Here is a 13,436-nt window from a genome sequence, read left to right as displayed (position 1 = left end):
TGTATATCATGATAAATGAGTAATGAAAATTGATGCTAGGATTACGCAATACTGTATGACGCTACAGCTATTAAGCTTCTTCAAGCTTATCATTTAGCGCTGCCTGCTCAACTAGGGCTGTAATGAGTTTTCAGTCTTTCTACTCATTTTATTTGTTAGGGCAATGCATGAATGCATGCCATGTGCCACCACCTTCTGGACAAAATTCCATGAGGCTGTTGGATGGCTGAAGAACACTGAGTTCCTGTCCTTAATGACACCTGCACAAGCTGACTCTCTCTTTTATTCTTCTTTTATGTTGGATGTATGACAGAATGCGCAGTGGGGCCTGGGTGGACTTTTTTGTCAAGAAACCCCAGAGGTTATTCCTCTGCTGGGTTTTTTTTCCCCTCTCCACTGATTATCTTACCCTTAGTATAATTAGTCTATTTGATTATTGTTTTTCTTTGATTCCACATACCATCATTTGTAAAGCACCTTGAATCATACTTTGTACTGGCACAATATGAATAACTGTCGTTATTGTTATTTATTGACATTTAGGTGCTTGTTGTCTTTTATTTTTAATTTTGTTTCAGGAACTTTGAAAATTTGATTTGATGGATTAAAAAAGGCAAATGCAGCAAAGAGAAACTAGAATGTTACATTTGTGTACTTGTCATTTGACCTGACATATATTTGGCCATGTATCATTCAGACAGGTCATTTTTGTCCATGTCTGGTCTTTCACACATAGAAAATTGTACACTTTAATATGTGAGTCTTTTAAAACAATTTAAAATTACAATTCGATTGCCACACAATCACTTGTTGTGCTGCGTTAGTAATGCCTTAATTTTACAGCCAGAGCACTTTCTGCTTCTTCAGGATTGTATCATAGTAAACGAGTAATTTCCTGTTTTACAGCAGCTCCATAATTCTAACTGTAAAAATCTGAATTCTTCTTTCACTGTTTTATGGACTGAATATACTGTATATATTAAGAAAAGCAGACTTAAAACATGATATGTATTTATTTTAACATCGTGTCTAACTCAAATTATTTATAACCATTTTTACCAGACAAATTACATGCAAACCTTGTGCTACTGTTTGTTACTAGTTCCTTTTTTTTTGTGACAAGACTGAGTCAGTTACCGTTTCACTTTCTAAATGTGTGGAATGGAGTCACAGCCAGGACTGGCAGCTTTAGACACAAGGCAGGATGGCAGCTCATTGCTGGGCACATTCAAACACACACCCATACTCATGCCAGGCTAATGTGGACTATCTTGCAAGCCTAGAGTTATGATAAGAAACTGCAGCAACAAAGCCCAAGTATACGTAAATGACAAGAAAGTGAAATTTCTTTTGCAGGCATCAGGGTGGGATTTGAACAAAGGAGAATTCTGAGGCATTAGCATTAAGCAATATAGCACTGTGCTTACCTGTGAGAAGAAAGTAAAAAAGAAATTTATGATACATGATTATAACATTATACAGTATCTCAAAATCCTGCCTTTTTTCAATATATTCAGCTGATGCCTTCATCCAAAGCAATGTGAAAGCTATGTATGAATTTCTGTATGAGCACTGAAGGGGTTAGCGCTTCCTCAGGATTACATTCATGAGACTATCAGTCCATTTCTTTAACCCTTAGGTCACACATACAATAATAGTATTAGACACATGTGAATATCTATATTTATTATCTTTTTTCACACCCTTACTTACCTTCATTATTCTTAATAGTAAAGTTAGGGTTGTTAGACATTTCTGGTGCCAAACTGTAGATAAAGAAATGTCCGTTCTTTGGATCATCCTTGTCAATTGCACTGACAGTCTGTATAACCTGACAAGTAAAAAGGGGGATATATTTTATTTTAAAAGCTGATTTCTTTGTTTATGACCATATTACTATTATAAAACTGATTTCAAAGGTGTTATTAAAAATCAATTAATTTCTACCTTTAATTTAGTTGTAGATACTTTACCATACTATTATAGGTCCGGTAACAATAAACAAATAATCTTAAGTAAATTTTTCCTGGTAAAATATGAATTAAATTTATTTTAAATAATTGTTTTACATGTAAATTGTTTTTATTTCAAAAAAATGCTTTTTGAAAAAAAGAGTACTCACTATTTTCCAGAAACAATTAGGAGTAGTTTTAGGCATTTTACTGATGCATGTATTTAATAAGTCCACAGAGACTAGTAATGTGGCTAGCATTTGACAGAATGAGAAACAAAACCATGTCTCCGAGTTAAAGCCCAATAAGCATTTCATAAAGGCACACAGTATTGACTAATTAGAAATAGCCGAGACAAACATTTCAAATAAAAATTTTGAACTTAGTTGTAAATTTAGCTGCTTTAGTCAGAAAAAAAAGATTCTTTTTGACTTGTTACAGGAAATAAACAGTAATACCAATAAAGTAAGTGTATGTGATTAAAAATGGAGTCCTACATCAAAAGGCTTGATTAAAAATAAAATCAAAGGGAAATGAACGCATTGTAATTATGTGGATTACGGGGAGGAAGAAACAATGTAGTCTTGTTAGTGGTGCAGTCTACTTGCAGGGAAATGTTTACTATGGCATTTCCTAGGGATCAGCTAAAGGCCTCTTGCTGTTTCTTATCAACATAAGTGATTTGAAATAAGCATAAAAAGGTAATTTTTCCAAGCTGAGGATAATACAAAATAAACATCATGAAATGGAGTTAACAGCTTTGGAATATGTGTTTTATTTGTACATAGGCACATAAACTGGTAGATCTTTTCAAATAGTTTAAAACGAACATTTAAATACAGTGCAGTAGTACTAACTGAATTGTTGGTACACAAGAAAGGGACTAAGAATAAATTCACAATTTTGTATAATATGAACCAAAATATTCAAAGAAGCATATCAGTTAAAGACAAAAATATCCAATAAAGAAGGCACTGCTAAAAGATTGCCCTGTTCTGACAGAAGGAGGAGGTCAATGTATCCGTCAGATTCAAACTAAGGAATTCTGTTGTCAGCAGCAATTTTTAATTCAGGTCCAGCAGCAAATAAAGTGGAACAGTTTTGCCTGATAGCCTTATTTTAAAGTAGCATGAAAAGTTCTATCATATTTTTTAACTTGCCGCTTCAAAGGATTTCTCTGTTTTACCATTTGTATTGGAGATATGGAATTACTTCATCATTTTATTATACAGATATTGTGGGTGCAATTACTGAAAACCGTATATGTATTAAACTGTGTTTTAAGTTATTTAACTATTAATACTATCTTGTGCTCATTATAGTAGCACTAATGGTTCAGATTCAGCTTATTATGTAATTAAGTGGTTGCATTCAGATAACATTGTTAGTATTTTGTTCCTGTTTTACTGCCAATAGAAAAGAGTTTTCAGATGATCCATTCTTTTCGTTGCATTTTCAAAGGTGAAGGGACATATACAGTAACCTATGCTTGTTACTGCACCCTCTCTTTCATACAAATCCTTGTTTCAGCATGGTATTAAACATTTTATAGATAGATAGATAGATAGATAGATAGATAGATAGATAGATAGATAGATAGATAGATAGATAGATAGATAGATAGATACTAATGCATACTATATATCTAGGTTTACAAAATCTTCTGAAATTCTCTGCACTGCTGTGATCTGTATCTGAGTCTTATGTATTTACACCTTACAAAGACCTGTTCACATCGGCTTTAACATTCTGCAAGTTGTTTTGCAGCTTTCAAGCCTCCTATCCAGTACCAAAACTGATTTTAAAGTGATGTGGAGAGGTAGTATCCAGTATTGCTAGCCTTACTTAGTCAATACATCCTTACCAGAATGGGTGTCATTTAATAAAAAAAAAAAAATCAGCCTGTTCACATAAAGTCCCTTTAGTTTTCATTTATAGCACTGACTATAACTTTAAAAACTTGTTTGTTAATTTAACTAAGATAAGTGGCACACGGGTTATGTATTGAAGAATTTAAACAAAGTTTGGTTAACCACTTTGATTCGAAATATTTCCCTTCTTGTAATAGACAGCGATTGTTCATATTATAGTGTCCGTGCAGGTTGTATTAAACAGCACTTCAGATGCCTTATTCCTTTGATGATGCATGTAACAGCTATTGTAAGTTTAGTTTATGCAAAAGATTAAACCACTGCATCTACAGTTTACTTCAGTATTTATATACCTTTTGCTAACAATTCAATTAATTTTTTAGATGGTCACATCTCTCTCTCTATATATATATGAAATCCAACGTCTGTCTATCTGCCTGTATGTCTGTCTGCTTTTCATGAGAGAACTACTTAACGGATTTAGATCAGTTTTATTTCCATAATTTGCTTGAACATTCTGGTTGATTTCACAATTTTTCTCATCACGCTAAGTATCATAGTTCATTTGCAGGAGCCATTCATTTGTGCTAAAGAGGCTGTGGGCCGAGGGGAGGGGGAAGTGTGACCTCAGAAGTAGGGAGCTGGGTGGGGCCCTCCTCACTCACGCGTCACCTCCGTTCGAATCGCTCTATCTCTAGACACGTATTGGAGCGGTCCTTGCCTCTGTTTAGCTAGAGATACCTGTTTGTTTATTTTCAATTTTAAAGTTTGTCCTATTTCACTACTACGCGGGAGGAGCTGCGGGGGACGGCTATTAGTGTATAAATATTAACTATGGAAATAAGCTAATGTTCATTGTTTTCTTCTAGAATGATGGAATCATAAACAAAATAGGTATGGTCTTTAGTATATCTCTAGAGTTGGGTTTTGGGAGAAAACTGTCCATGGCTTGTGCTGGTTATATGTTTGGTGGTGCACATCCTCTTTAGTTTACGTCATAGCACTAGGGACGTTAGTTAAATAATCATCCTTTACATCTTCTAGAGGAGTATTCCTATTTTAATAAGTGTAAAAATTGATAAAAATAAAGTGGCGTTCAAAAAAGTCAATTGTATAGGGCTTGATTAGCATACATCATCCTCTGGAGACTTTTCAATAAGTCATAACATGAACAATGTAAGCACATATCAAAATGCTAGCATTACAATCTTTGCCTACAATTTAAATTATCAGCTACTGTTTTTTCAACTTCACTACATTTAATCCTGCCCTTGGACTGTCATAAAATTTAAGTGGGCCTAAATGCTCAAAAACCACTTACTTGCCGTAAGGATGTATATAATTTCATATTCTTTCTGGAGCTCTGGGGTGAAATGCTAAAAGAATAGCAACCATGACCTTCCTCCAAAAAAAAATGCAAAGGTGATATCAAATCACAACATAATTTCCCGTAGTCAGCCATCTATTCTTTTTAAACTAATGGAAGCAAAGACTATATTGGCACTGCAAGGCAGTAACCAGCCCTGAAGTGGGTGTCAGCAGAGCACAGTCACATATACCTAATGGGCCAGTTTAGAGTAACCAATTAAACGTATTGTAAATGACTTTAGGATTTTGGAAGAAAAATTACAATCCCCAGAGAAAAGTCCTTGCAGACACAGGGAGAATATACAAACTCCAGACGGAGAGCGATAAGGTCGGAATTCAAATCCTGACTGCAGGAGTTATGAGGAGTTATGAGACATACTATCCATTACACCAGCTTAACATTATATGGCTATCCGTTTTTTTTGTCACATTCATTCAGTCATTTTCGGAAATCTGTTTTCTCATAGCCTATCCTGGCAGCACTGGTCACAAAGCTAGAAAGAACTTTGTTTATCAAAAAACATTCTAGTTTTTTTTTCCCATCCATCCATCCATCCATTATCCAATCCACTATATCCTAACTGCAGGGTCATTTTTTTTTTTAAATTTGAAATCACTGATATGCAGTATATGTATGTATTAAACTGACAAATGCAAATTTGTAGAGCGGTAACTCACAAGCTCTTGGTTATCAGCTTCATCGGAATGATTTAATTTGTGCATATTTGGTACTTAGTTTCAATATAAACTAGAACATTGGTAGCAGGATTTGCACTCTAGCCACCGTAAAATACCTCACACTGTTCCAGTGTGGTGCCGAGGTATTTTGAGATAACAGCACATGCTCCCAACCAATGCTAAAAGGAATCTGTTTTTAAATATAAGGCTGAATATGTAAAATATGTTAAAAAATAATCATCTTGCAAGACTGGGATTTGTCTATCATATCTAAATTCAGTGATTGTTACCCATGCAGAGTTTAAATAAGGATTACAATATAAAACATTTCTGCATAGTACTTTTCTAGCATGGTTGTCTCTAAACTACACTGCGAAATCATAAAAAAAGAAATGCCTTTGCATTTCACTTGGTAGTTTAAAACTTGCAAGTCATTGTGTAATCAGGCTACTAATATGTTTTTACTTTTTTAAACATTTTTCACTTTTGGACTTCTGTATACAGTATCTGGGAGTGCTGAGTCTGAGTGCTTTTTCACTCTGAAATTTAGCTTTTCTTTCTAGAGCGACACATGGGATCACAGTGCAATGCTGTTTACTCAGTTATGGAAAGGCTGAACACTGCTTTATTGCCATTTTATTGCACACATTAGCCAGTGATGTACAGTTTTTGCTAAATAGCTTTGTGTTGTATGGCTTTTATTTTCTTTATTGTTAATGCATTTTGTTTCTTTGGGATGTGTTTTTTCAAAACCTGTAAGACAATTGTAAATAGATGCTTGTAATTATAAAAGACAAATGCATTTAATAATGGTGAAAAAATCCTAAAATATAAATATTGTTATCTACTTTCCTGCTAGGCAATTTATGGTAAGGATTATCATAAGCTAATGTGTCTCCTTCTAAATGTTTTTGATTTGGTTTAGCAATAGCTAATATTACTTGTCTAATAAGCTAATACCCCTTTTTGTAACATATCAGCTGTCTAATAAGCTAATACCCCTTTTTGTAACATATCAGCAACTTGCAACACATTGTTACAACACAGTATTGGGGTTTTATAAACTTCAGTTCTAAAGGTTGAGTCAGTATGAGTTAGCACTTTATGTGAGTGATATTATTTTATAGCTACTTGCTCTATATAGATTCTTCAATAAATTTAGTGGAGATACGTAAGTTTGATGGTGTGGATTTTCATACCAGACAAACAAAAACAGAGATACAAAGTGATGCTGTGGGTGAGAGCACTGACTAATTTTGGAACTAAACATAGTTTGTGGTCTTTCCTAGTACAAATGAGCAATCTCTACAAAAATTAAAGAAGTTAGGTTCAACAGTGTGAATTTTGAATAATAAGCTCTGTTTATACCACAGTGGCTCCCTGAAAGGTTAAAATATCAGGGAGGTGCCATGCATATGTTTGGAATGATCCTCATAAAAATGTCAGTTTCCCTGAAACTGATCCAGCATGAACCTATTACATCTAAACTAAAAAAATTAAAAAGCTGACCATCATGTGGACAAAAGTGTTAATGCCACTATAACACAAAGATAATAAATACACCACTTGCCACTAAGAAAACAAGCAATACACTACTAGGACAATTATTTTGAGAAATGAATTTGCAATTGTCAGTGGATGTGTCAAAACAGGTATTTAAAGAGCAAATTATGTTTCATACTTGTGAGAAAAGTTTGACAAAATTAACAGAGGCCACCCGAGAATTATCTTTTTTTTTTGGGTACAGATCAAAAAACATTCGTTTTACATTTTCTAAAGAATTTCTTATTTGGCATAATTGATTACGAGGAAGCTTTTTTTTTCTCCATTTTAGCTAAATATTACACACAGCTGAAAATATTATTTTAAAGTTACCTTGAAAATTGCTTAATTTAGAATTTTGCTAATGCACAAAAAAGCTTGTTTAACAATATTTTATATTTAACTTCTTCATTCTGCACATCTCTGTGCTGCAACAACAGTAGTCAATCAGTGTAGCTGAATGTGTCTCATGCTGATTTCTGTATATTGTCTCCTGGCACTGATTGTGTGCAGTATTATGATCATCCCTTCTTCCGGAGATGAAGGTCTGTGAACATGGTTCGGACTGCTGACCATTCTGATTAATCTGAGAATTACCAGGCATCATTCTTTTATACTGTATTTGAATTGCATCATCAATTTTATATTGGGATTTTGATATTTACGTTTCTAATCTTTTTGTGCTTATGATTTTTTCTGTTATTTTGTTTTAGCGATGAATTGGATTACACTAATTAGGGATTAGTTAAAGCCAGGGTTAGGAAAGTTATGTTAAAAAAAAGTATTCCATTACAAATTACTAATTAATTCTATCAAATTGTAATGGGATTAGTTTATGCAATGTTTCAATGTTACAAATGCAGTATGTATAATACCAATTGGAAAATCCAAGGGTGACACCCAAATGTCCTTTCAGTATTTTAATAAGCAGGAAATATCCAATAACAGTAAGCATTAAACAAAAACCAGCACCTAGAGGACTTGGTTTAAAAAAATTATTTTTATTAAAAAAATAAATTTTAATAGTTAAAAATAAAACTGACTTAACTACTCAAACACGAAGTCAGTAAAGGGTAAAATGAATGTTAGTGTAGCAGGCAGCAGATGAGAACACATAGTATTTACTTAGAAATTTACATGTGGCAAAAGCAGCAAAATTCTAATTAAGTCAGTAACTGTAATGTAATTACAAGAATTTAAACTTAAGGCATTATACTACTTCATTACTGGGAATTGTAATTAGATTACATTAACACATTACTTTGTACCGTGTTAAGCCTAAGTCTGGTTAAAGCTGGCGTGCTAAAGCTGACTGTGCAGTGTCAATTGAAAGAGCTACTCTTGCAGTCTCAACATAGGCTTTCAGTATTTAATTTCTTTATTCAGGCGACTGATAGAACTTCTTACTTTCTTTTTCTACCATGTGCTGCATTACTTGTATCTACCTCTCTCTTTTAAATTAATTAAAGCAACCCCGTAGCATATTTGTGCCATTTAATATAAATATATGTATATTTATTTTTTCACCCCTGCTGATTGTGACAGTAGCTCACTCAGCTATCAATCTATTTTTACTTTTCTCACTTAATTTTCATACACAACTAATACTGGGTAAACTGATAAGCATACTCCAGGGGATCTGAGCAAAACAGTGTGAAACTGTTACGTACAAAAGTGAGCAGTGAAAGAATACTGAAATATCTGTAGGATAACACATCCCATCCATGTTTACTCTATAGCAGGGATCTCAAACTCCAGTCCTGGAGGGCCACAATGGCTGCAGGTTTTCATTCTAACCCTGTTCTTAATGAGTGGCCTGTTTTTGCTCTTAGTTAACTTTTTTTGAATTAATTTTAATTGACTTGTTCTTGAAGACTCAGGCCCAATAATTGTTTCTTTTTTCTTAATTAGCAGCCAAACAATAATGAGATAAAAAAATGAGCCAAAACTGTGACCAGTAAAATGTGACCATCATACAATATCTGAAAATAAAATGGGTGGAGGTCTTAGGAATGTAGATTTGCTCAGGCTCCCAAAAAATTTTAACAGTGCTATTAGAAAAGAAAAGAAAAAATTAACAATTTTGAAAATGTATGCTATTGCACAATGAGAGCAGCAACAAGCCATGGAATTAAAGAACGGGTTTAATTAACAACAAGAATCAGTGCCTAATGAAGCAACTGGTCGGAGTGAAATTGGTTGGAGTTTGAGGACCTAACTAGTATAGTTGGTCATCTGTTGGCTCACTCACTTCACATTTCATTTCTCTTTAAGGAAATAAATTAAGCAATTCAGACGAACAATGAAGAATTTAAATTAATTTAAATGAAGTTAATTAACAGCAAAAACAGGTCACTAATTAAGAAAATGGTTAGAATGAAAACCTACAGCCAATGCAGCCCTCCAGGACTGGAGTTTGAGATCCCTACTCTATAGATTTCAAATACAGTTTTTCGGTAAGATTTCCCTTATTAAAGCCTGTTCCAGTAAGCAATACTGTAACTCAAAAATTACATTTGCAGAAAGAGCTGAATTACCATCAAACCGGTATCCTTCATCTCTTCCCTTTAATTAAAAAGGTGGATTTTCTCAGTTTCAAGAAGTTGCACTAGCACTGAGTAATGCAACATTATTGACAAAGAACAGTCAGTTAAATGCAATGCCTTCCGCATTTATGGCATACATAGAGACTTTGGAAGATCATAATATATTTGATTTTTAAAAAAATAACTAGTAAGCACTAAAGTTATTCTGTGAAATAAAAGAAAGCTATGGATTTTACTGACATGTCAGAATTATGTCAGCTTTTTATGTAAAGGATAAAAAAAACATCTTTCTTCCAAAATGTATTGAAGTGCCTTTTCACGAAACCTGAGTAACACAAAATGAAATACTATAGCCTTTTTAATACCTCTAACTTTCTAATGCACCTTGTGTTGGTTCAGTCTGTTAAATGTGTGTAGTAAAATTTGACTTTGTGTCCACCAAAACATGAATACGTCTTTGTTCATTCAAGTATTTGTGCGAATTTGAAATCTAAATCGGTTGCTTGATCAACAGGGTTATCCTTAGGCTTGACTGGCCAAAACAGTTGGTTTCTACTATTTGTGCAAGAGAAGCACCCAAGTTCATATGCCCGATGCTCAGTGGAATGCAATGGTAGTACCAGTTATATAAAGATAACCCAGTTATACACACAATAGCCAAATTTAGTCAAGCCAAAGGGGAACCCTGTTAGTCACGCAACCAGTTTTTGACTGCTTGTGACTGTCAGGGTCTCTTTAAATTTACAAGGATGCATGACCTTAATTACAAGTGTAAGAGATAAGGCCATGACTGAATTAAACTCTCTCTTAGTCAAATGTTACTTCACAGAAAACACGGGTAATGATCTGGTTCAGGTAGTTCAGAAGTGCTAAAGATGATATGTTGTTGCCTCATGCTATATAATGAGCGGATGTGACCGTTTTATAGCTTAGGTACTATACAGTGCTTAATCAATATCCTAAACAAAAATGTATTCTTCCCCAAAATTAAAAAATTCTTTTGAAGCATTCTTGTTTTTTTTTAGAATATATGCAAATGCTTTACCACAAATTAAACTGAATTAAATATTCCTGTTGAATGCACAGTTAAGACTGCCCTTAACCAAACTGTCATCCCCTGCAACTTGTAGAGCAGTCGGTACTTATTAACAATGCATGTTAAACCTAAAAAGTTTAAGATTTACCCTACGTACTGTATTACTGGTGCTGAAAATAACTTTTTTTCTGGGTAAAGTATCACAATGTTATTATTATTATTCTGCAACACACCATATTTATTAGACTTTTCAGATAAGATAAAAAAAACATTTATGAAATTCCAAAAGTAGACATATATATTTTACCTGCCCAGGTTTTCCATTCTCACAGAGGAAAGCTTCATACACGGTTGCAAATTCAGGTGCATTATCATTAATGTCAAGCACTTTAATGGCAACAGAAATTCTGGATATCTGACTATAATTTCCTAAAGAAAAAAAAAAGGAAAATAAGTACCAAATAAATTATTTAAATAATGGACTGAGCAAAGGCAAAGTTAAATGCAATGTTTTCTGTTTCAAATGTTCATTATTATTTAGAGAGAATACTAATTAAGTTTAAATTGTTAATGTGCTCCTTTGCTCTTACAATTGGACAAAAAGGTAGAGGGATAATATTTGACATCTTATTATATTATCAACTTAAATAAATAAGTAGACCCACAAGTAAATCTAATGAATAAAAAGAATAAATTAATGCAAAATATCAATGTTTTAAATATTAACGTTCTTTTTTAAACATGAAAAAATTCTTATTTTATGCATTTTAACAAAATGCTGACAGCTGAAGTCTAAACGACAATAAAGAGCAATTTAATTAGATTTGGGTGTATTGGAATAATTCATTGTTCATAATGTTGTAGTCTTTGAAGAGAACAAAGTAAATGATTACCTTTAATTTGGGCTGGAAATACAAACTTTAAAGTTTTTATCCATTAATGGGGGGAGGGTAGTGATGAGGTCATATTTATTTTATAACTGTTTTCATTCATAACACAACATATCCTTATCCTAGGTTATTATTAAAAAAACAAGAAATATAAAGAGAAAATGAATTTCTTCAGTATAGACAAAAAATGTACTATTTATACAGTATCCATCATTCCAGAAGCCTTTAGCCTTTATCTTTAGTCCCAAAAACTTGAAGGCTGGATTTCATCCATTCATTCATTCATTCATTCAGGATATGCTATCCTGACAAGTCTGAGCATAAAGCAGGACCTAATCCAGGACAGGATGTCAATATACAATAAATAACGTATGATGAAGATCCATGGAATATGGAGGGAAACTCAGTATTTAAATATCACTCCAACAAACACTATCAGTGAAATTTCCACAATGAAAGTGACAACAATTGTGTTGCCTTCAATTAATAATATTTTATATCCATGTGACATCCATTTTCTAAGCACTTCTCGAGTTTGGGTTTATAGGAAGGCTGTATTAAAATAATATTTTTCTATTATAATAAACTTAGTCAGACTGAGAAGAAGTGGAAGATCACAGTGAGGACATTTCAGTGATCTGTGATAAAACATGGAAATGTTGCATTTTTCCATTTCCAATTCTTGGGGCAGTTACAGCATTACTTTAAAATACTGTTGATATAAACTTGTAATAACACAAAGAAAACTAAACAATTAGTAAAACTCTTGATGGGAACCAAACTATCACAGACTAGTATCTTTAGGCTGAAATCAAACAAATCACCAGGACCAGATAATATTTACCCTTGAGTTCTTAAGGAGGCTAGTGAGTATATACATATTGTGGCACGCGGCTGGGGATGGCACCCGGCCGGGACGCCCAGGAAGACAGAAGGAGGGCTCATGCCTCCTCCAGACCACGAGGGGGCGACCACCCTGGTTGCTTTGGGGGCCATGGGTACAGAGCTTGGAAGCTCAGCCCTGTAGGGACCCATGGTCACCGCCAGGGGGTGCCCCCATGCCTGAAGGTTCCTGGACCCCAGTACTTCCGTCACACCCGGAAGTGCTGGGGGAAAGATGTGTGGGGACACCTGGAGTGTTTCCTGGGATACAGCCGGCACTTCTGCCACACTGGGGCGTGTTGGTGGGAGATTGCCAGTGCACACCTGGAGCACATCCGGGTGCAGACAAAAGGGGCCGCCTCCCTTCACAGAGAGGCGGGAGTCGGGTGGAAGACGGACAAGGTCAGTGAAGAGAGAGAGAGAAAGAGAGAGAGAAGGAGGCGGTCCAAAGAAGGCATAGTGTGGTTGACCTGGACTTTGGGGAAGATTGGGGTTTGTGTGGCACTGAACATTGTACTAGTAGTGTAAATAAACGTGTGGTGGTGAGTAAAACATGTCTGCCTGTCTGTGTCCGGGGCTCGTTCCACTATATATACATATAAATATATATATATAAATATATATATATATATATATATATATATAAATATATATATATATATATATATATA

At 34.2% G+C, this 13,436-nt stretch overlaps 1 protein-coding gene across 2 annotated transcripts in view; it reads right to left on the bottom strand.

The window, feature by feature from the left end:
- The window catches only part of cdh8 (cadherin 8), a 365,634-nt gene that overhangs the window by 26,942 nt on the left and 325,256 nt on the right, over positions 1-13,436 (bottom strand). For both annotated transcript variants that reach the window (XM_028809638.2, XM_051932142.1), the window contains 2 exons: positions 11,301-11,422; positions 1,714-1,831 (listed from right to left, as the gene is read on the bottom strand). In XM_028809638.2, the coding sequence (XP_028665471.1) occupies positions 1,714-1,831; positions 11,301-11,422 (240 nt within the window). The remainder of the gene's footprint in view (positions 1-1,713; positions 1,832-11,300; positions 11,423-13,436) is intronic.

The sequence above is a fragment of the Erpetoichthys calabaricus genome, chromosome 9 (assembly GCF_900747795.2).
Source record: "Erpetoichthys calabaricus chromosome 9, fErpCal1.3, whole genome shotgun sequence".
Taxonomy (NCBI): Eukaryota; Metazoa; Chordata; class Cladistia; order Polypteriformes; family Polypteridae; genus Erpetoichthys; species Erpetoichthys calabaricus.
This window is presented reverse-complemented; position numbering and strand designations above follow the sequence as displayed.